The 20386-nt window shown below is 43.2% G+C and overlaps 2 protein-coding genes across 3 annotated transcripts in view; both read left to right on the top strand.

The window, feature by feature from the left end:
- The first annotated feature begins 7301 nt into the window (after window positions 1–7301).
- On the top strand, window positions 7302–11376 carry LOC138910958 (probable basic-leucine zipper transcription factor D). Its single transcript, XM_070207432.1, has 3 exons — window positions 7302–7448; window positions 10486–10579; window positions 10997–11376. The coding sequence occupies exons 1-3, from the start codon at window positions 7302–7304 to the stop codon at window positions 11374–11376; spliced, it is 621 nt and encodes a 206-aa protein (XP_070063533.1).
- Window positions 11377–16052: 4676 nt separating this feature from the next.
- The window catches only part of DIP-gamma (Dpr-interacting protein gamma), a 44910-nt gene continuing 40576 nt past the window's right edge, over window positions 16053–20386 (top strand). For both annotated transcript variants that reach the window (XM_070207135.1, XM_002054756.4), the window contains exon 1: window positions 16053–16897. The gene's annotated coding sequence lies outside the window, so the exon portion shown is untranslated. The remainder of the gene's footprint in view (window positions 16898–20386) is intronic.

Here is a 20386-nt window from a genome sequence, read left to right on the forward strand (position 1 = left end):
TATTTGGACGCATTTGCAGCGTTATGACAAACAAGTGTCCATTTATTTGCCAAATTTAATGTTTCACCATTTTCTCTCTGGTGACAAATTATCCCGCTTCGATTTCTCGAGACCCATCAAATCTCACACACCCACACCCACACCCACACACCCACACACACACAAGAAAGAAGAAGACTAAACGGCAATAGCACTAAGCGGACAACTGTGCTTGCATTAAAAAAAAAAAAAACTCAGCAAATGGGTCACATTCTGTGCGCCAATCCCAGCCACGCCTCTGCCCATGATGTAAGCTGTGGATCCTTGGGCCCTGGGCTGGCTTTGCTGAGCTGCGACTTATCTTTCAAATATTTAAGAGTATTTTCAGCTGAGCCGCTTGGCCGACTGTCTCCAAAAGCGTTTAGCGTCTTCAGCTTATAGAAAATTTATACAAAAATTTGTCACTGCCATTAAGAAAAGCGGGCTGCTCGTTTTTCACTAATTGGGCAGGTGTGTTGGTTGGTGCTGGGCGAAAAATGTTTGTTAATTAGCTGCCATGCCGTGTTCTATTTGTGTTTGCCGCTGCCGCTGCCGCTGCCACTGCCTGCTTTATTTTTTGACCGAGATCCTATCTGAATTTCATGTAAAACAAAGGTCCAAACATTTGTACAGATTTCACTTTTTTGTGTAAGATTTTCCGACATGTCAGCTCTGCCCGGCGGGGCGTAGGGGCAGCGGAAGCCAGCGTTGGAGGTAGGTCAAAAATTAATGAATAGATTATGATTAATGAGCGGCGACATCATTAAAATGTATTTATATATTCAAATTGCGGTTGCTGGCCGAACAACAAGACGACCGTCATGAATGAAAAGAGCTCCCCTTCCTTTTCCGGCAAAAAAAAAAAAAAAGAAGAAAACTGCGCCGACCCTGGCGACAGGAGGAGCCGAGGCTTGAGTGAGACGGTCGCATGCTGAAATGTCATAGCACAAACATAAAGGAGCAAACTGAAAATGTTTAATCATTAGTTTGAATTGCCGCAAAAAGTTGTCGGACGTATTCCTTTTGAGCGCAGCTATTTACAACATATGAAAAAGTGCACACAGCAAAATGTAATAAAAATTACCAAAGGCAAAAGCAAGTTGTGAAGATAAAAGCGCACGCATCCTTGAAATTTTATTTATTTATAGCCAGCCAGCCAGCCAGCCAGTCAGCCAGCTGGCCGCTTGTCCCGAGTCGCAGGTCCTTGTTTCTGTTGCCGCTGTTGCTTCTTCTTCCTTGCCAGCTTACTGTTCCTTCATTTTGTAATGCTTGTTTGTTTGTTAGCTACGAGTCCAACCGCAAAATCTACCCGCACACCCAGTCGGGCGGCGCTGACGAGTCGGCAGCTTGACAGCGGGAGGAGGAGGAGGAGGAGGAGGAGGACTGAGGACTCGGTCCGCTGGCATTTTGCATTTTGCATATTGCCCATACGCAGCGTTGCCGCTGGGCAAAAGTTTGCACAGCGCGCCGTTTGCTTTATTAAAAACTAGGAAAAACGCAAAGTTTCCTACGAATTATTTCAATTCTAATTTATTTTGTTTGCAAAAGGGAAATATTCTGGTATTTTTTGATCGTTGTCGCAGTTAGATAGTTGAATGATAATGACGATGACCAGGACAACGACAACGACAACGACGACGACACTAACTCCGGCCCTGACTCTTGCTTGGAGTGCGAATTTGAGACCGAGTTCGGACTCGGACTCAGACTCGGATTCGAGTCCGAGCTCGCCGGACACTCTAGACTGCATTGTGGGCCGTCGAGCTGATGGTGGCAATGGCAAATGAGTTTTATGCGAGTGTTGTTACACAATGACATGCACATAATTCAAGTTTGTAACAGCAACAAATGCACACAGTTCTATGTGAATGACTGAAATTAACTATCAGCAGAGTGGTCTGGCACTGCTGCCACTCGAGCTGCTCCCACTCGACTGTTAGCTGCTTTAGATTGACAGCCACACAAAACGGAAGCACTAGCAACAACAGCAGCAGCAGCAGCAGCGGGACCATCACAAGGGTCTGTCTTATGTCTGGGCTTAGCAATATAATTCTTTATTCGCATAGTGCATTAGGGTTTTAGCAAGTTTAAAAGTTGTTTTTGATTATGTGACTCTCCAAGTGGATTTATCACTAAACTTCTTGTGGCAAAAGTCGATGTCAGAAGTGATTTTCACAATTTGCATTATCACTTTTGTAGTTAAGTCGATGCTTGAAGCTGAGAATAGCTTAAAGTGAAGCGCAGACATAAATGTTTATGTAAAGACATGTGCACGCTTTTTCCAGCTTAAACATATCTTCTATTAAAATATTAAAATTAAGTTCGGTAATGTTTGGGGTCGACTATAAAAACTTTCGTGTTTAATTTTTTTTAAATTGGGTTTTTATAATGAAGTTCACTTTTAAGTAGAACTCATACTTTGACAATTTTGTCATGAAATGTATAGCATGTAGATGGAGACATCTTCGACCCCATTAAGTATATATAAACTAGATCAGCATTATCCATCTGTCTTTCCATCTGTTAAGAACTGAACTAAGTATATCATAGCTATTCGTCCATCGAGTTGTTTTAATTTGAGAGCAGCTTTCATATTTCTTGACTCACAATCACAATTCTTGACTCAGCCAAGTCTAGACAATTTAGTTATTGCTTTCGCAGCCAAAGTCGTTTACCTTTGCCTGAATATACGAATGATTATAACAAATATTAAACGTATCGTTACCTGGGTAACTGAGACGGATTTTACAAAACGTAATCCAACTTTGTGGAAGATTGCGTGGCAGCAGCAGCCACAGCAGCAACTCAATGGTGCTAATTTGACCTGACAGTTGAGCAGGAGAATCTTAAACTAATAGAACAATGCCGCGAATGAGTATGGGTCTCCGGCGTCTCAGCTGTCGGTTTTGTGCGCGAGTCTCGTATTGCACGCACATTTCCGCTGTGATAACATTTACAGTTGTTGCATTTTATAATCAAAGTTGTTATTCGTGCTACTTTGGGTTTTAATGTGTGCTGGCGTCCTCTTGTTGCTCATCAAAGTTTACCCCAACAGACAGCGCGGCAGCCGCAGTTAAATGAATGAGCAGCTCCCCCCCCTACCACTCTGTTACGCAAAGGAAACCGCCTGCTCGCCCTGCCTTGCCTTGCCCTGTCACCCCTCGCTCTCGTTTGGTGCTTAGCCGTTAAACCGACTTCAGAATTAATCAAATCCAAGTCAGATGTTGCGCGCTGCCAAAAAACTTGAGCACAACAACACGGACAGCAATTTGTTGTTATTCTTGGCAGTCGGTCGTCGACAACAAGACCCACTCCCCTCGTCCACTTGGCATAAGCCCGGCAACGTTTTGGCCAAAGAGTTGGCGTCCTTTTCATTGCCATAACGCACATTTATTAAATTATATTTGTAAACTTCTCGCACCCGCCAAATGCTCTTGTTGCTGGCCGCCCTGCTGGCTTTAATGTACAATAAAATTTGCTAAAGTTGGCGTGTGTATATCACAAATATTAGCGAATAAAGATGATGGCTTGATGACGATAATGAGGCTGGCAGGGCGTGGCCAGGCCGAGGCTTGGCCCACATGACTGGGCCATAAGTTAATGATGTTGTACCGACGATTTCCAGGCCGCAGCCAATATGCCAAAATTCATTCGACTCGCCCGCTAATGAACACTCAATTACAATGATGTACTACTGCCAGCGAGTCAGCGAGTCAGCGAGACTGTCGTACAGTCAGACATCCGACCAGACCCAACTGGCCATGTCTGTGTCGGTCTGCCGTCGTGTTCATTAACATTTTGCCATGGCCAGAACACAAAAGTTCCACAAGAGTACGTGGCGGTGATGGCGATGGCGATGGCATTCAGTTAATGAATCTCTATCCATGCGGCTGATTTCTGCCGTTTGCTTAAAGTTGTTCACGTTCGCATCGTGTGTTTGTGGCGCATGCCAAAACATTTACGGCAACATATTCGAAGATAATTCCCCTTAATTCACTGACATTTGATCCTGCCACGACCTCAACGGCAACGCCAACTTTATCAACTTTAACTTTCAAGTGCTGCAAAGCTCAGTCATTGAATTACAATTTGTAAAAACGTGTTGTATGTTTTGGTTAATTGATCGGGTCATTTCAGGTGCTTAATAAGTCAACCAATAACTCTCAATTAACATTGTTCATCTAGATATTCGAATTGCTTAAGCTCTAAGCTTGTACACCTTTTAAAAAGGTGAAATAGTCTCTTTGTATGAATTAATGTTGAAAGTGAGCAATTCGCAAAAATCAAAATCTCGTATTAAATTAGTCATACTGTTTCTTTCGTCTGCTTTTCCCATGTTGTAAATAGAATTTTGCGCAGCCGGCAGAGTTTAACTATAAGATTTGTACTTTTATTATATTCATAACAAACTACCTAACTCAGTTTAGTCCTTCGTTTCCTGCCACAACAATAGGTAGGGAAAATAAATGCCTATCTCCTAAACTATAATTCAAAATATTTGTTAGCTTGTATTTTATTTTGTGTTTTTGTTAAGCGAGAAGTGCAAGGAATTAATGCTTGAATGAATACAAATATATATAAAATTATTCGTTTCGATGACTTTATGAATCAGCCCAAATAATAATATATCTGTATCATACAAGTCATAAAAAAAACTTTGTTTATTTATGTTTGTTCTCATTATTTATAACCCAATGGCTGGGATATATATGTTTTACCAGAAGAGTGCTCGAGTATACACAACATAGCGCCGCTTAGACTCAGAGAAGGAGAACGAAACAAAAACAAAATGAGACAGAGAGAGAGAGAGAGAGAGAGAAAGAGAGAAAGGGAGAAAGATGCAAGAGCGCAAATAAAGTGTATAAGATTGCCCACAGTATTTTAATTCAAAGCATAATTCTGAAAATCGTTCTTGCAAAATGAGAATCGCATAGTAGGGCGACATCTTAACAGTATATCCGTCTGCCTATTCGACTGAATAAGCACGTCAATCTTGGAACATATAAAAGTGGAAGGTTTAAGATATCATAGTCTAATTTCATACGCAGTACGAGTTAATCGCATTTTTCCGATATCTTTCCATTCCCTTTATTCCCGCCTAAATTGCATGAAAGACAATGCCTTGTCCTTGGAAATACTTATATACGTAGTTGGGTGCCATATTTAATTCCTGAAAATTTCATGAGCATTGGACAGAAACACGGAAGCTTTTCAATAATGCATTTCCCAAAGAGTGTGACAATGAGAAGAAGAAGAAGAGGTGCATCCGCTGCGTAAAGTGCGCAGCCAGGCGTGCTTGTGTGCGTGTGTGTGTATGTGTGTCGTTGTTTGTGTATGTAAAAGGAACCCAGATTGATTTCAACATCAGCTTTCTGCGTTCAGGGCATCTACCAGTCGGCAACTCCCGACTCGAGCACTTTAACTTGCATCAGTTTTCAGCGCTGCGAGAAGTTAACTTGGTCTGTGTTCGAAATCAAAGAGACATCGCATGCAAGCTCACATGTGTTCATATATGTACACACAATTTAAGCATATCTTTCTTACTAAAGTTTTACTTAAATAAATATATATATTTTCAATAATAACTTAAAGCCTACACAAAAGGAAAGCTCATGAAATTCAAAAATAACAATACCCTGAAGTTTTTATTAATGGGTTTAACAGCTTTTACTTTTTTCTTCAAATGTATGTAAAAGCAGAATGCAGAATGATTCTTAAAGCTCGGCGCTGGCCTAGCGGCATCTCATAGTCGCATACTCCCCACTAGAGCACACTTGTTGTGTCTAATTTTAGTTAATTAAAATGTTGTTGAATAGTTAATAATATAAAATAAGGCAAATATATAATCTTCATGGGAGTCAATGATTGAGGGATTAGTTGACGGTCAATGGCACAAATAAATATTTCATTATTTTCCAAAAATAATAATGCAATATACCTTTTGTGTGTAAATTATTTGAGCCTTTTGTGATTCGGTTTAAATGTATTAAATTGGACTCAGGAGTAAGCGACTAGTCAAATACCCTACACACAAGTTTAGGAATAGTATGTCGAATCTGGCTATAGCAAGGTTGAGAAAGTAGATGATAAAAATTGAAATATAATTAATTTACGTTGATACACGAGAACTCGCAGAGCGTTAATATCCACTCGATTATACATATATATATATATACATATCCTTGATGGACTATACTAGCTTTGTTGATCAGAAAGAAATAAACATTTATTATCCACGTGACAGCTTAATCAAGGTGAAAATATTTCTTGATTCGAGCCGCCTGAGAGTATTTGCTAGGCGATCATTTAAATGTATATATTGCTGTCGGATCCGGCTTGTTTGGTGAATGGTTCGTAAATGAATTGTTTTTGCAAATTGACGTTTAATTCGCGTAATTAGTGCGCAGACATTTTCGGGCTTGTTTTCCATGCTGTGCGCTTTTCTATGCTATTTTTTTACGCTCTCACATTTCGGGTTTTCTTTTTTTGTTTTTTTGCTTTATTTTGTTTTGTGTGTTTTAATTAAATTCATTGCCATATTTATGAAACTTTTTTCATTAAATTTAGCGTTTTTCTTGCGCGCCGTTTCGAACCCTTGGAAATATTTTCGCTAGCCACCCGAATGGACAACGCCCACCCCGATTGCCTTAACCCAGCGCTAGCCATTCGGGATAAATATTTTTTCTTGTGGGTTTTACGCACTTCGTTGCCCTTTCGGCCTGGCCCCTTTTGGGAGCGATGGCTACGTCTTGGCCGGGAAACGTTATAAAAATAAAAAAATAAAAATTCTGACACCTAAATTGCTGTGACATATTTGATTTATGAGGCCACCTATTTGCCCCAAAAGTGCGCAACAACAAATATAAAACCGTTGGACGACAACAGCAGCGGCAACATCAGCGGCAGCAGCAGCCAAGAATGAAAAAGGACCAAGCCCAAAACGGGAAGCGGGCGACACATAAAAAACACGAAAGGAAGTGCCACTAAAACAATTACAAAATAAAAACGATTACACGCCACTTCCGGCAACATAAAAATGCCGCATGGCGCTGACCAGCGACGAGTCGAGGCTGCGACGAAGTCCAAGTCCAAGTCGAAACAACATCCTGGCCGATGAGGCGCAAAGGGTTGGCCCGCACACACACACACACACACACACACACACACACACACACATCCATTTAATAAAAGAGGCCACTAAAAGGCGCTGGCAATACAGCACCATAATCTTGGGTTAAAGACCATTAAGAATTTTTATTTTCAATTAAACCCGATTTGCCTTAATGCCCCACAAGGCCGAAAACGACGCTGCCGATGCCGATGTCGCCAGCATCAACAACAACAGCAACAACAGCAACAACAGCAACAACAGCAACAACAACAGCAACAATCACGACGACAACAATAACAGCAACAGCAACAGCTACATCGTGTGGGCTGCCCGCCAGCAAAAAATTTATATGCGCTGCAGATTCTAAAAGGGTCGACCGGCCGCGTCGTTGACTTAACGCGCTGCCCAAAGTGGCGCGTTCAGCCAGAACCTCCAACCCGCCCAAAGGGAACACTGGACGGCATACGCAACAGCAACAGCAACAGCAACAACAACAACAACAACAGCAGCAGCAACAACGGGACGAGAAAGCGGCTACATTCAAATGCGATTTTTATGCCATTTTCAATACGCCTTTCTTTTGCGTGGAGCAGGGTAACAGCTCCAAAGCCCATATTCCAGGGGGTGGCGGTGGAGAGGGGGGGAGGGGTGAATATATGGGAGGGAGGCCTCATTGGTTCTAGGTAGCTGCACAGAAATCTCTAGATCAACCAGAGGCAAACACGGCGACGAACGAAATATTTATATACATATATAAATTTATATATATGTGTATATGAACAGAAAGAGAGATAGGGTGTGAGAGAGATAGCGAGAGAGAGAGACAGAAAAACAAACTGAAAAGTGCAAAAGAAAAACACAAACAACTCGCAGAGCAACAAAAGTTTACCGATATAAAAAGTGTGGACTGCTCAAGTGGCCGCCTCACAGGCATGGATAAAATAGAACAGAGCAGAATAGAATAGAACGGAATAGCTTAGCCCGGCACAGGCTTTGGTTTGGTTGGCTGCCTGGCAGCCTGCCTGCCTGGCCCATGGCTGTTTCTGGTGGTGTGGGCGAGGGGATGTGGGCACAAAGTATATTTAAGTGCTTAAAGTAAAATGATGTCGTACGAACTCGAAACTAAAAACAAGTTAGTATGGTAACTTTTGGCCTAAGGCTGCACACAGCCACCGCTTGATTGTGTGTGTGTGTGTGTGTGTGTGTGTGTGTGTCTCTTCCACCCATACACCCACACACACACACCCATACATAGTGTGTGTGGGTGTGCTCGAAATCCGCACAAAAAATCGCTGTAGCGTATCTTTGAGCTCGCATCTTTGAGATAGTTTAGCGTGAAAATAAAGTAAAGTACGGTAAAATTGTTGGCAGTTGATTATTGAATCGCTTTAGGTCAAAGCTCAACAGCATTCAGACAGACGGCCAGACAGCCAGCCAACCAACCAGCCAGCCAGCCAGCAACAACAGAAACAACAACAACAACAACAACACGAAACAAGTCAGCAACAGCAACAGCCACAGCAGCAACATGGCAGGCGAGCAGAGATTAAAGCGTTTATTGATGCGCAGATTGCGCGCATTTTAGCCAGGAGGAATACTCGGGGTGTAGGGCAGAGCAGGGCGGGGCAGGGCAGACAGGATGCTAGTGAATGCCTCCTTGCCGCATTCTGGCTGCCTGTCTATATATTGTATGTGCCTGTGTGCGTGCTTGTGTGTTTGTGTGTGGGCCGCATCTGGAACTGAAATTGTCGGTGGCTGTCGTTGCCGTTGCTGTTGCTGTTGCTGTTGCTGTTGCTGCTTACGCTCAAATTGAAATAATTAAATTGATAAAATGTGGCAAAGATTAAGCGGCGCACTTTATTTGGCTTAAAGGCATACCAAAAAACCTGACTAAGCCAACTGTGGAGTGTTGATTAAATAAATAAGCCGACATCGCCAAAGGCTCTCTCAAAATGTTTGTCTGCTTTCTGCGCGTGTGTGTGTGCTTAAGTCTGTCCGTGTGTCTGCCTAACAGGTAATGTTATTTGTGTTTGGCATTATTTTCAAATCGCTTTTGAATTGCCATTTGTTTGACTGCACTCGGCAATGCCCTTTGGCCCCTCAGAACTGTTCATTTGGCATTGTTTGAAAAGCTCTCGCACCCCTAGCCCTACCCCTATCACAACTCCGCAAGCAGCTGCTAATAAGTTACAAAAGCCAATTGAACAATGTGCTTAAGAATTTGACTCCAAATTGTTTGGCCCATCATTTTGGCTAATATTCAAATATTCAATCTAATAATTCGAAGCACATTTTAATTTGCATTATATGTGATGAGACACTTGATTTAATTGCAATGGCTTGTTATGTTAATCTCAATAAGTAAGTGCCCGTGCTCGTGTGTGTGTGTGTGTCTGTGGGGGCATTATGAATCGAATTTGATATGTGTATTAGCATGCATTATGTGGCTGCATGTATTGCATGTGTTGCATGTGCTGCATGTTCGGTTCTACCTACTTGACCTACAATATTGTGCTGTGCAAATATTACGCATACGAACTGTTTTTGATGTGCGGTTGCAGCAGCTCGTTGCCTCTAATGAATATCCGGCGGTAAATACACAGCCACAGTCGCATGTGCTTCGACTTGGATTTGTGTGTGCTGGTTTTGTGAAGTTTCCGCAATTGAATCTAGCTACTTTTTTAGCTAAGCACATTACGCATACGCCACGTAGCTGGTGTTTAACCGAGAGCTAAGCAAGAACAATGCAAATTAGTTTGAAGCCATAACGACTCGAATCCATCACGTAATCAAGTTTCAAAAAACATTGCTCACATTTTGGGGCTACGGTGAAATAGTTAATCAATGCCAGCCGACCGATTTTGGCCCGAAGCTTTAAATTTGTTCTGCTGGCTTATCAAAATGCCAGAATCGTCATGTGCACGGCAATGGCAATGGCATTGGCATCCATGCCACATAAGCCATTCGGAACGAGCACTCTGGCTGGAGACAGAGGCCTTAGCCTAACCAGAGAGACCGAGCCTAATGGCTTCAGCCATTTCCGGCCCCCAAAAGCGTTACCCGCAAATTAGTTTTGGGCCGCGCTGCCGTGCGAACAATTGTGTAGCCAAAATCGAATCTTTTCAAAGCCGGACGCACATCCTTCAACGGCGTCGCTGTCGTTGGCGGCACTTTAGAATTCATTAAACGGCCGCCTCTTAATGGAAATGGCCGATAACGTTTGTGCTACGCTTCGATAAGCGCCGACGCTGCTGTAGAAATCCAAATGTATGGTGCGTAATGGCTGGCAGCGCATTGTTTGGTCGGCCCCGAATCGTGGGCCCAATATCAAAAACGCTCCATAATTCAAAAACAAGAACAAAGCAAGCTGGGCTGCAAACGGCCGTGCTGGCAACAAGGAGTTGCCGCCGCCGCCGTCGCCGTCACCGACAACAACTTCAAAGACCGCAAGTAAATTAATGTTAATTTTATGCTAAAATCGACAACGGGGAAAGTGTAACCAAGAAAATGATGCCGCAGCCCCACCGCAACGTCTACACCGCTGCCCAATTCCAATCAACATCAACGGGATCATCATCAGCTTCATCATTATCGGGAGCTCGACGGCTCCATTGGCATTTTGACACGCCGCCCTGGACAGTGTGTCTTGAGCCGCTCTGGATTAACGGCATCAGCAGCCGCAAATTTAAATTTATGCCGACTGCGGTACATAATTTAAAAATATCAATCAACTCGATAACGAAGCTTGTGGACAGGACAGGACGGCGGGCCAGGGCCGGGAGCCCTGGCGCCCAATCGCCCAGGCACCAGGCAAACAAACAAACAAACAAGCTAACAAAAAAAAATAAGCTCCAACCCGAATCCAAGCCAGGCGAACTGAGGCGTTGCGCATCGTCTCTAGTCCAGAGAGCACCAAAGTGGCAAAGGCAAAGCAAAAACTTGGTAAACAACAGCAGCAGGCGAAAGCAGAGCCAACAAAAGTTGCCGTGGCAGCAACAGAAGCAGCAGAAGCAGAAGCAGCGGCGGCAGCAGAAACGGCAGTAGAAGTCGATGCAGCTCGCTTCAATCCGTATTTATCCTTTGCCTTCAAAGCCGCTCACTTGCGTCCATTGGCGCACGCTGTGGCTCCGGCTACGGCTCCGGCTGTGGCTGTGGCTCAAGCCTTGCCCGTGCATGAGGATGTGGCTGAGAGCGCTTGGCCCCAACTAAGCCCAACTGTTAAGCTCGCCAGCTCGAAACTTTGCTAGGGATGCGGCTGCCTGCCCTCGGGCTGAGTGAGCCCCAAGAAGTTTAAATGTATTACAGTCGCATTGTGCGCCCTGTGAATGTATTAGTTGAGGAATGGAGGGCGGTCTGTGTGTAAGTGTGTGTGTGTGTGTGTGTGTGTGCCTTATACCCATAATGCTGAAAATGGTCTCGGATATGCAACAACAAACAATAACACCAACTATGGCAAAAGCAAAGCCAGAGGCGGCCAGTAATAGAAACTTTGTTTTTTACAGCAAAGCGCGACCAGCTATGGCAAAAGCAACAGCAACAACAATAACAACAGCAACAGCAACAGCAACAGCAACAATAACAATAACAACAACATCAGCTAAGCGTTGTTAGTGGCAGTCAAAGCGCCTGCTCAAAGGATGCCGCCAACGCCAGCAATGACGAGTGCAACGAGCGTGAACAACAGAAACACACAGGACAACAACATCGGTTGCTTCGACAACTGCCGCAGCTGCAGCTGCTGCAAGAGCTGCGACAACTGCAACTTGAAACATTTCTCTCTTTCATTTGCCACACGCGCAGCTCGTTTTTATTTAAGTCGCGGCCCCGGCCACAACCTCCGTGCAGCCAACAACGCTTAATGCCAAAGACTGTGGCAACAATTTGCCAGGGTCGGAGGAGGGGGTAGGTTGGGGACGCAAGGGCAACGTCGTTTACAATTATGGGACCTGTCAATGCAATGCTATTCCAGGAGCTTGCCTCATTGCAGTTTTTATTTTGCCTTTCGTTATTTATAAAGTTGTTAGTCGTCAACTCAAGACAGCTGAACAACTGGACAACATTTCCATTTTAGTACGTTTCTGCTCAAATTATTTATGTTTGTTTTTTTTTTTTTTTTCTTGTATATTTAAAACTTGTCTACTGCGCTATACATATCGAACAATATGGGCAATATAAATATGTCAGGACAATCCTTTCTGATAAGCTGTTTGCATCTTCAGATCCATAAAATATGTCAATTGTTAAGAATGTATAAGAATAAATTATTAAACTTTGTTTTAACTTTGACAACATATTATATATATGTACACGATTTTGTGCATTGTGTTTAATTCGACACATAGAAATGTGACATCCTTTAAGTAGTCTAGTTTTATCGAAATATGTAACGCCTAGAAGGGTTCATCTTCGACTACATAAAGTATATATATATTCTTGATCAGTATCAACAGCCGAGTCGATAAAGCTATGTCCGTCTGCTCATATGTCTGTCTGTTTCTATGCGAACTAGTCTGCTCAGCTATCGTCATGAAACTTTGTCGCAACCGGCTGGATCGGAACACTATATCATATAGCTGCCATAGGAACGATGGGTCGACAATAAAGTTGTAGGGAAAACAATTTTGGTTTTCAAGATAATTTACATCTATGCAAAATCTTGTTTACATCTGAACACTATGTCAAATAGTTGCCATAGGAACGATCGGTTCTTGTCTGAAAAACATTTTGTTTTTCAAGATATCTTAATTCTAGTCGGCATTAACTATTTCCCCTGGGCAGAGTATTATAAGCATAATGAAACCTTTCCGATCGCCATATGTGCAAGAATATTGAAACTTTGCAAAAATATTTAAGTAATTCTTAGCTTAATGAATGTGGCTTAAGCATTGGGCACTAATTTCTAATTTCGGGTTATCTTTCTTTTCAAATTGAGTTTACAATCAAAATCCATAATTGATTTACACATTTATAATTGGTTTACTTGTTTCGGCTACCGTACTGAAGTCCAAAGTGTTAATTATGCTGATTAATCAAATTACTCACAAGTTCGGCTCGTATAACTGGAATATGTACTAAATAAAAACAAATAGAAGTTATTAGCAGCTGACTGCAGACAGAATCGGTATTGTTAAAGAGTCGTATCAATTAGTTAATTAAAAGCTGTGATTCGGAATACAATTCAAGTAAATACGAGTAATCCATTTCATTAGCTCAGCAGAGAGGGTAGAAGAGTTCAATTACTTTTGCACTGTGGGATCAATTTGTGGTTGAATTTCTCAATTGCATGACTAGCATCGCATTGTTTTGCTCAATTAAAGTTCTTAATTGAAAGGGCGACAGTTAAATTATTTACGAAATTGATTATGTAAATGAAAACAAGAAATTTTTGCTTTGTTTATAAAAGAATCAAATATAATTTAATTTCTTTAATTACAAATATTTAAAACTCCTTCGGAAAACCTGAAGCAATTGAATCAATTCCCCCAATTTGACACAGTAAATATTGGCCACATGCTCAAATTTATAGATTGGTTTATAAACAAAGTTTGTATGTCGCTCTCTCTTCGTGTGTGTATGTGTGTGTGTGTGTGTGTAGCCATAGCACTTAATTACTTTATTGAGTAGCCTATATAGCTCGGAGAGCTCTTTCCCGAAAGATGATGTCAATGGGAGAGTCGTGTGCAGCCGGCAATGCTGTTTCTAAACAAATGCGATAGCGACACCTCAACTTGAAACCCAATCGTCCCGCCAACAGACCACTCGACCAGGCGGACCGGTTACCAGCTGGCCAGGCCATTGAAACGAACAATTTTAAATCGAAAAATCAAAACCCAAAACAAATTCAATGTCCTGTTTGTCTGTGCTTGTGTGTATGTGGCTGTGGCTGTGGTTGTGGCAATGTCCGTGCTTATGCTTGTTTTGGTCCACTCGACTCGACTCGGGCTCGGGTACGTTGATGCACCATGGGGCGAAAACTGCAATATGCGGTTGAAAAACCGGAAGTATTCTCGATTGAAGAACTTTAATATTTGTGAATAAGAAAACAGCCTGACGGCAACAGAGACCGGACACTGTTAAGTCAGCGATTGCCTTTGAAATTTTCAAGGCGGAAGCTGATTATGAGTTGCCAGTTGAAGCGAGGAAATGAAGTAGCTCCATTATTTTTATCAAGAAACTAAGCTGACCAACGCAAGCAGCGAAGGCCAGCTGAAAACTAATTTAATGAAAGGTAAAAATGTCAAAAGAAAAAATAATGTGTATATATAACACCTAATGCAATATCTGGCATTAGAAAGGTTAATTAATTTCAAATGATGGCAAGCAAAGGTTGCTTTAAGCACAAAGTAGTTAGCTGTATGCAGCCCAGATCCATTAGCTTAAAAGTAGCGCTATCCATGGTGAGATCGCTTAGAGCTGTCAGCAAAAGGAACTGACAAGAACAAGAATAACAAGAACAACAACAACAACAACAGGCAACAACCAACAGCCAATTAATGACAACGAACAACTACAATATCTGTCCACACAGCCAAAGGGCAGTCAATGAAAATCAACTAAGCAATTGCCAATCTCCCATTCCAGTTTAAGTCGCACACTCGTAGCTCACACACACACACACACACACACACACACACACGCTCACACATACACAAGCATAGAGCGAGCCGCACAAAAACATTGGCTACAGCAACTGCAGCGTATGGCAAGTGTTTCTAATTAGTTGCTGTTGCCTGTATGGGTGGGTGGGTGTGTGTCTGTGTGTGGGCAAAGGACAACTGCAATTGCAGAAACTAACAAAAACAGACAAAACAAAAACAACAACTGCTAAGCGGAGACACGGAGAAATGGAGAAGTGAAAGCTGAAAACTGAAAACTAAAAACTAAAAACTAAAAACTGAAATATTGTGCACCGCTGCGGCCAAAGGACTAACGAGCCAAACCTGGCAGTCAGGGCGGGGTGCGAGGGCAACATAAATGTAATGCCATTATTAGTTATCGATACACACACACACAAACAAACACACACACACACACACCAGCACAGGTGCATGCTGCTGTATGCACACGTATGCGTCGTATGTCTGCGTTTGTAGCCGTCTATCGCTGTGCCAAAGACACCGTTAGTATCCGGCGCAAAAAGATTTGCTAAACATCCGTTAGAAAATTTGCTCTATGTGTCCTTGTTGTTCGTGTTGTTGTTGTCCTTGTTGTTGTTTAGATTGTTGGCAATGCGATTGCAGCAAATCAGAAAATACTCGCACAAGTGCGAATGTGAATATTGATGCCAACCCAACCACCCCACACTCACTCACGCCCTCCCCCCCCACTCCCTTCCACAACCACCGCAGAAACCAAAAAGTACGTACGAGTAGTTGCCAACCAATGCCCACATCAACAAAAAATAAGATGAGAAAAAAACATGTTTCTTTGCGTGCGACGCCAGCGATTGCCACTCGACTAGAGGCAGCCACTTCGCGTTACTTCGCCTACTTCTGATTGCAATCACCAGCTCCAGCTACAGCAAAGCGCCCACCACCGCCCACCGCTGCCCGCTTCCCGCTCGCTTACTTGCTACTTCCGCTTCCGAATCCGTTTTGTGTGCTGTCGCCGCAGAAATTTAACGAAGTCGCACGTTAGTCGCTGCCGTCGCCAACTTTGTTGTTGCCTTCACTCTCTGAGCAGCAGCAGCATCCCGTAGCAATCGCAGCTTTCGCTCTCTCTCGCTCTCTCTCTCTCTCTTGCTCTCTCTCTGTTTTGTCGCTGTGCCACTCTCTTATAGCAGCAGCATCGCCAGCCTCGGCAATGGCATCGGGTTTGTTGTCCTCGTCGGCATCGTATCGCATCGCATCGGATGGCATCTGTGCGATTTGTTCAGCATCCTTTTTGGCTTTGGAGTTGAGTTGTGTTTCAGTTTTGGAGCGTTCGTCGTTGCAGTCGGTCGCATCAGCGGAACAGGCAAGCCGGCTCCAGCGCCAGCATCCAGTCAAAGCCAGCGGCAACGTGTGGCGTGTTTTGTGTCGAAATTTCGCGCCTCCGATTTTACTGACTTACAGTGCAACTTGCGGCAACCCCAAGCATACTGCTTGACTCACTCACTTTCAGTGTGTGTTTTGGCTTGACTCAGATGTGTGTGTGTGTGTGCTAGTGTGTTGGTGTGTGTGTGTGTGTGTGTGTGTGTGTGCATATTTGCCGGCATCATTGTTGTTGTTGCCGCCGCCCATTGTAGTGACAGTCGTCGTTGTCGTCGTCGTGGCATTCTAAATACTTGACATTTTCGCCGCCAAATTGTGCGATTTCTTCAGGCCGTGGCTGTGACATTGGCATGAACGTGGCGCACTTTGCTGTTGCTGTCTGTGGCGCTCCTCTAGAACTCTATCAGCTACGCCGTCGTCTACTCCAGCGATTGACTGGCAAACAAATTTTGCAATTCAATTTCAATTGTGCATGGGCCAAGTGTGTGCGTCGTTTGCTGTCAATTCAAAGTATTTCGCATAAAAATTGAAAATTGCATGCAAATTAAATAAATAGACGGAGCAGCAGCAACAACGTCATCAGCAACGAGAGGAGCAGCAGCAAAAAGGGAAACCCTCTCAGCTCATGAAAATGACAGTTTGGAGTTCTGGTCGCAATCAAAGCAAATGTCATTAGCACACGCCACAACGTCAACGTCGCTGTTTTCGATTGATAGCAGCAGCCGCAGCATCAGCAGCAACCGGATTGGAGGACATTTGCATAACTTGCAGCAAGTTCAACGTGCAGCACACACAGGTAAGGGCTAAAGTCGATTTCCGTTTGCACCGTTCGCCAGCATAGCGCCTTTTACTATACTCAACCCCTGGTTATCTTTGCTATCATTTCTATTTTGCTATTGTTTTTGTTTTTTTTTTTTTTTTGCTTTTGGTTTTTTTCCTTTTGCGCCGGTATCAACTTTACTGGCGCTCCATCATGCCACGTTAGCCCAACTTTTAGTTATGGCTTTCGCTTTTCGCATAATGTCAGTTTTATTTGGTTTTGGTTTTCACTGGCGGCGCCCGTTCGCAATCCCATTTCAGCATTTGGGTGGCAGCTCCAATGGCTTCGGCACCCTGCCCTGCCCGGCCCAGCCCGGCCATTCGGCACCCTTGTAAGATTTATTGTGCCACATATAGCCACACACAAGCACACACATACACACACACACACATGCACACGTACAGAGCTATGCACCTCTAGCGCTGCCCGAGCAGCGACTTGAAGCCCATCCGACACCAGCGTTGCCTTTGCCTTGTTCTTATTCATCTGGAGCGGCGGCGTACCCATAATCTCTACTATTTGCATCGCAGACTTTGCCTTGGATTTGGCTATGGCAATGGATTTAGTTATGGTTTTTCTTCCGTTTCTGTTTTTCTACATTTCTGTCATCTTTCTCACTCTTCTGGCTGCGCTTTTTACCACTTGCAGCGCCTTGGCCGAAGTTGCACGTTTGTTTCATCTTGTCGCTCGCACACTGTGCAAAAAGTGTGCCACATTTACATTTACATTCGGCTTGGGGCAGAGCCTCAGCAGCTCCAGCTAGCCACATGGCAAGCATTTTGTTGATTGCGGCATAATCTGAAAATGTAGCTAATGAATGGCCTTCATAAGCCATAAGACAAGGCAAAAGCTGTCACATAATCCTTTAAAAAAAGGTAAGATACAGCAGTTTTGCAGCTATAGAGCAAAAATACAACTGCGTAGGTCACGTGAAAACTTAACATCTTAAAGTCTGTTCTTCAATTTATGCAATGATATTAATAACATGGTTGAAGGGCGATCTTAATTTATAAGGTCTACATTACGCATGCTAAATCTTTCTAAATCTTACTTTGTGTGTACCTTATTATGTATATGTATATTTGATATAGAAGATATTCTTATTATTCAACTACAATATAACAAAAATTGTCATATTTATTAGTTATCTATTTATCCTCTAATGAGTAATGAATTTGGTGTTATATCAAAAAAATATAAATCATTTTTAATTGTTTTGCTTTTTTCATCAAATTTTTGTTAAACCTTTAATTAGTATTAGAAAATAAACTTTTTGTTTCCAATATGATTTGTTTATATAATTTTTATAAGTAGCCCGTGCTATTTATTATTATACAAATTAGTTACTATAACTGATTTGCAATAATAATATATAATATATAACATATATTATAAATTATAAAAATAATAATAATAGTTTTTTGAGCATAATTGAATGCTGATACGCTCCAGAATGATTAATGTCAAAAATTATGATTACATTGATAGTAATAATAATTATAATAATTGTAATAAAAGTTGTTTAAGCACAATTGCATACTTTTACGAAGCTGATACGCTCCTAGATCGAGTGCTCTTCCCCCCTATTTTGATGCACGGCATTAAAAGTTTTTGCTTATCTGCATGCACTCAAGGTTATTCGATGGTATATCATATGCGTAGCCCGAATGGGCTATGCCAATCCATAAAAGCCGCCCCATTCATTTGGTTATCCGCATTCCAAAAGTGCCGTAACGGAAAAAGTTTTCGACCGCACTCCTTTTTTGGCGCTGTGTAGCCTGCCGGCTGGATGAGGCCGAGGCACACCTTCGAGCTGAAGCCGCACATGTGAGCGCGCCGAGGGTGCACGGGAGCGATGGGTATGCGGATATGCGGACACGGACTACTGAGAGGATTTCACATAAAACGGAAATGGCATTATCCTCGCACATATTGTTGTGCGGATTTTAGTTTTTATTACGACCGGAACGCGGCTGATGCCCATAAGAAGCAAGTCTTGGGGCGCCCAAACTAAGCAGCAGCATAAATACATTTGTGTCTGTTTGTGTGATACATCAAGTCGGGCCACCGGTTAGTGGGGTACGTTGTGTGGCACCATTGCTCACCTGGCGGTTGCAATTTATGTGCGTGCCCCTTAAAAATCCACACACATCTTGCAAGGCGCTGAGAAGGTGATTGCAAAGAGAGGGCGAAGGCGAAGGCGAAGGCTCTTCGCTAATAGTTTCGGGCATTCCAGACGCAAGGACGGGCCCGGTATTGTCTTTAGCGCCATCTACCGGCGGGCAAACGTTCCAAGGTGGCGTATTGCTAACTCTGGTGCGAGCCTTTGTTTGGAAAGACAAGATTTATGTTGCCGCTGGCCACAAACAACAAGACAGCAAATGGTCACGTCCCCAGCCCCAGCTCCTCTCCGTTGGCCCAAGCCGACGGACTTTGGCAACCTAAACAAACACTTGAGGTGTGTAAAGTTGGCCTTGTCCAGCCATTGACTTGGCAGCGTTTTTTAGTTTGTTTTGGTTTCACATTTTGTGCGCTTCAAATTGTGGTTAGATTTCGGTTTAGGATTCGGTTTAGGTTTCGGTTTAGGTTTAGGTTAAGCAAAGTCTTGTCTGTCCGTCTGTCTGTCTGTTTGTCCGTCAGTCTGTTGCTTTCTCCGTCCCAGTGTCTGGCTCGTTGGTAAGGTTTGATCAGGTCTATTGTGCTTAATCACAGCACGCACATTTACATATTGGTTACCGAAAACTTGAGCAATCCTTTAAGACGCAGCCAGGCAGACAGGGCAGCAGGACAGAAAAACCCTTTTTTGCCCGTTCGCTGTTTTATCTGGCTGCCATTGTTGTGTGGTTAAGGCTTACTGCGAGGCGGTGCCAGAGGCGGAGCGAGGCTTACGCTTAAGTAAACACACACCAAGACACACAGATCAGCACACACTCTTGGTCCCATCCCTGGGCAACCATTGCCAACCTTTTGCGAGTTGCCCGTTTCAGCATTGTTTTCACTTTTTTCCCCATCTGGCTGGCTGACTGACTGGCTGAGTGACTGACTGAATGACTGAATGACTGACTGACTGAATGAATGGAGGACTGACTGAACGTAGTGGCGGATTGAGAATGGCCTGGCTGAGGGGCGGTCCAGTGCTTCGGCTGCTACATAAAACATACAGCAAAATCTGAAATTGATGATGGGCAGTGATTGTGAAAGTTGGCAGTCAGTTAAATTGAGTTCTGCTCGAGCATCGCTCGCCCCTCGGTCCCCACCCACCGTTGCCGTTGGCGTTGCTTCCTTGGGGCGCGTTAATTGCTTTGCGAATGGTGTCCGCCTCGGCCGGAAAGTTAACATTTAACTTTAGTCTATTTTGGACTTTAATCTATTTATAATTGAGGAATGCATAAAGCATGTTAAATAGGAACTTACACAAATTCTGCTTTGTTATGCGCCCTAATCGGGCTGAGGATTGAGTTTTGA

Source organism: Drosophila virilis, chromosome 2 (genome assembly GCF_030788295.1).
Source record: "Drosophila virilis strain 15010-1051.87 chromosome 2, Dvir_AGI_RSII-ME, whole genome shotgun sequence".
Classification (NCBI taxonomy): Eukaryota; Metazoa; Arthropoda; class Insecta; order Diptera; family Drosophilidae; genus Drosophila; species Drosophila virilis.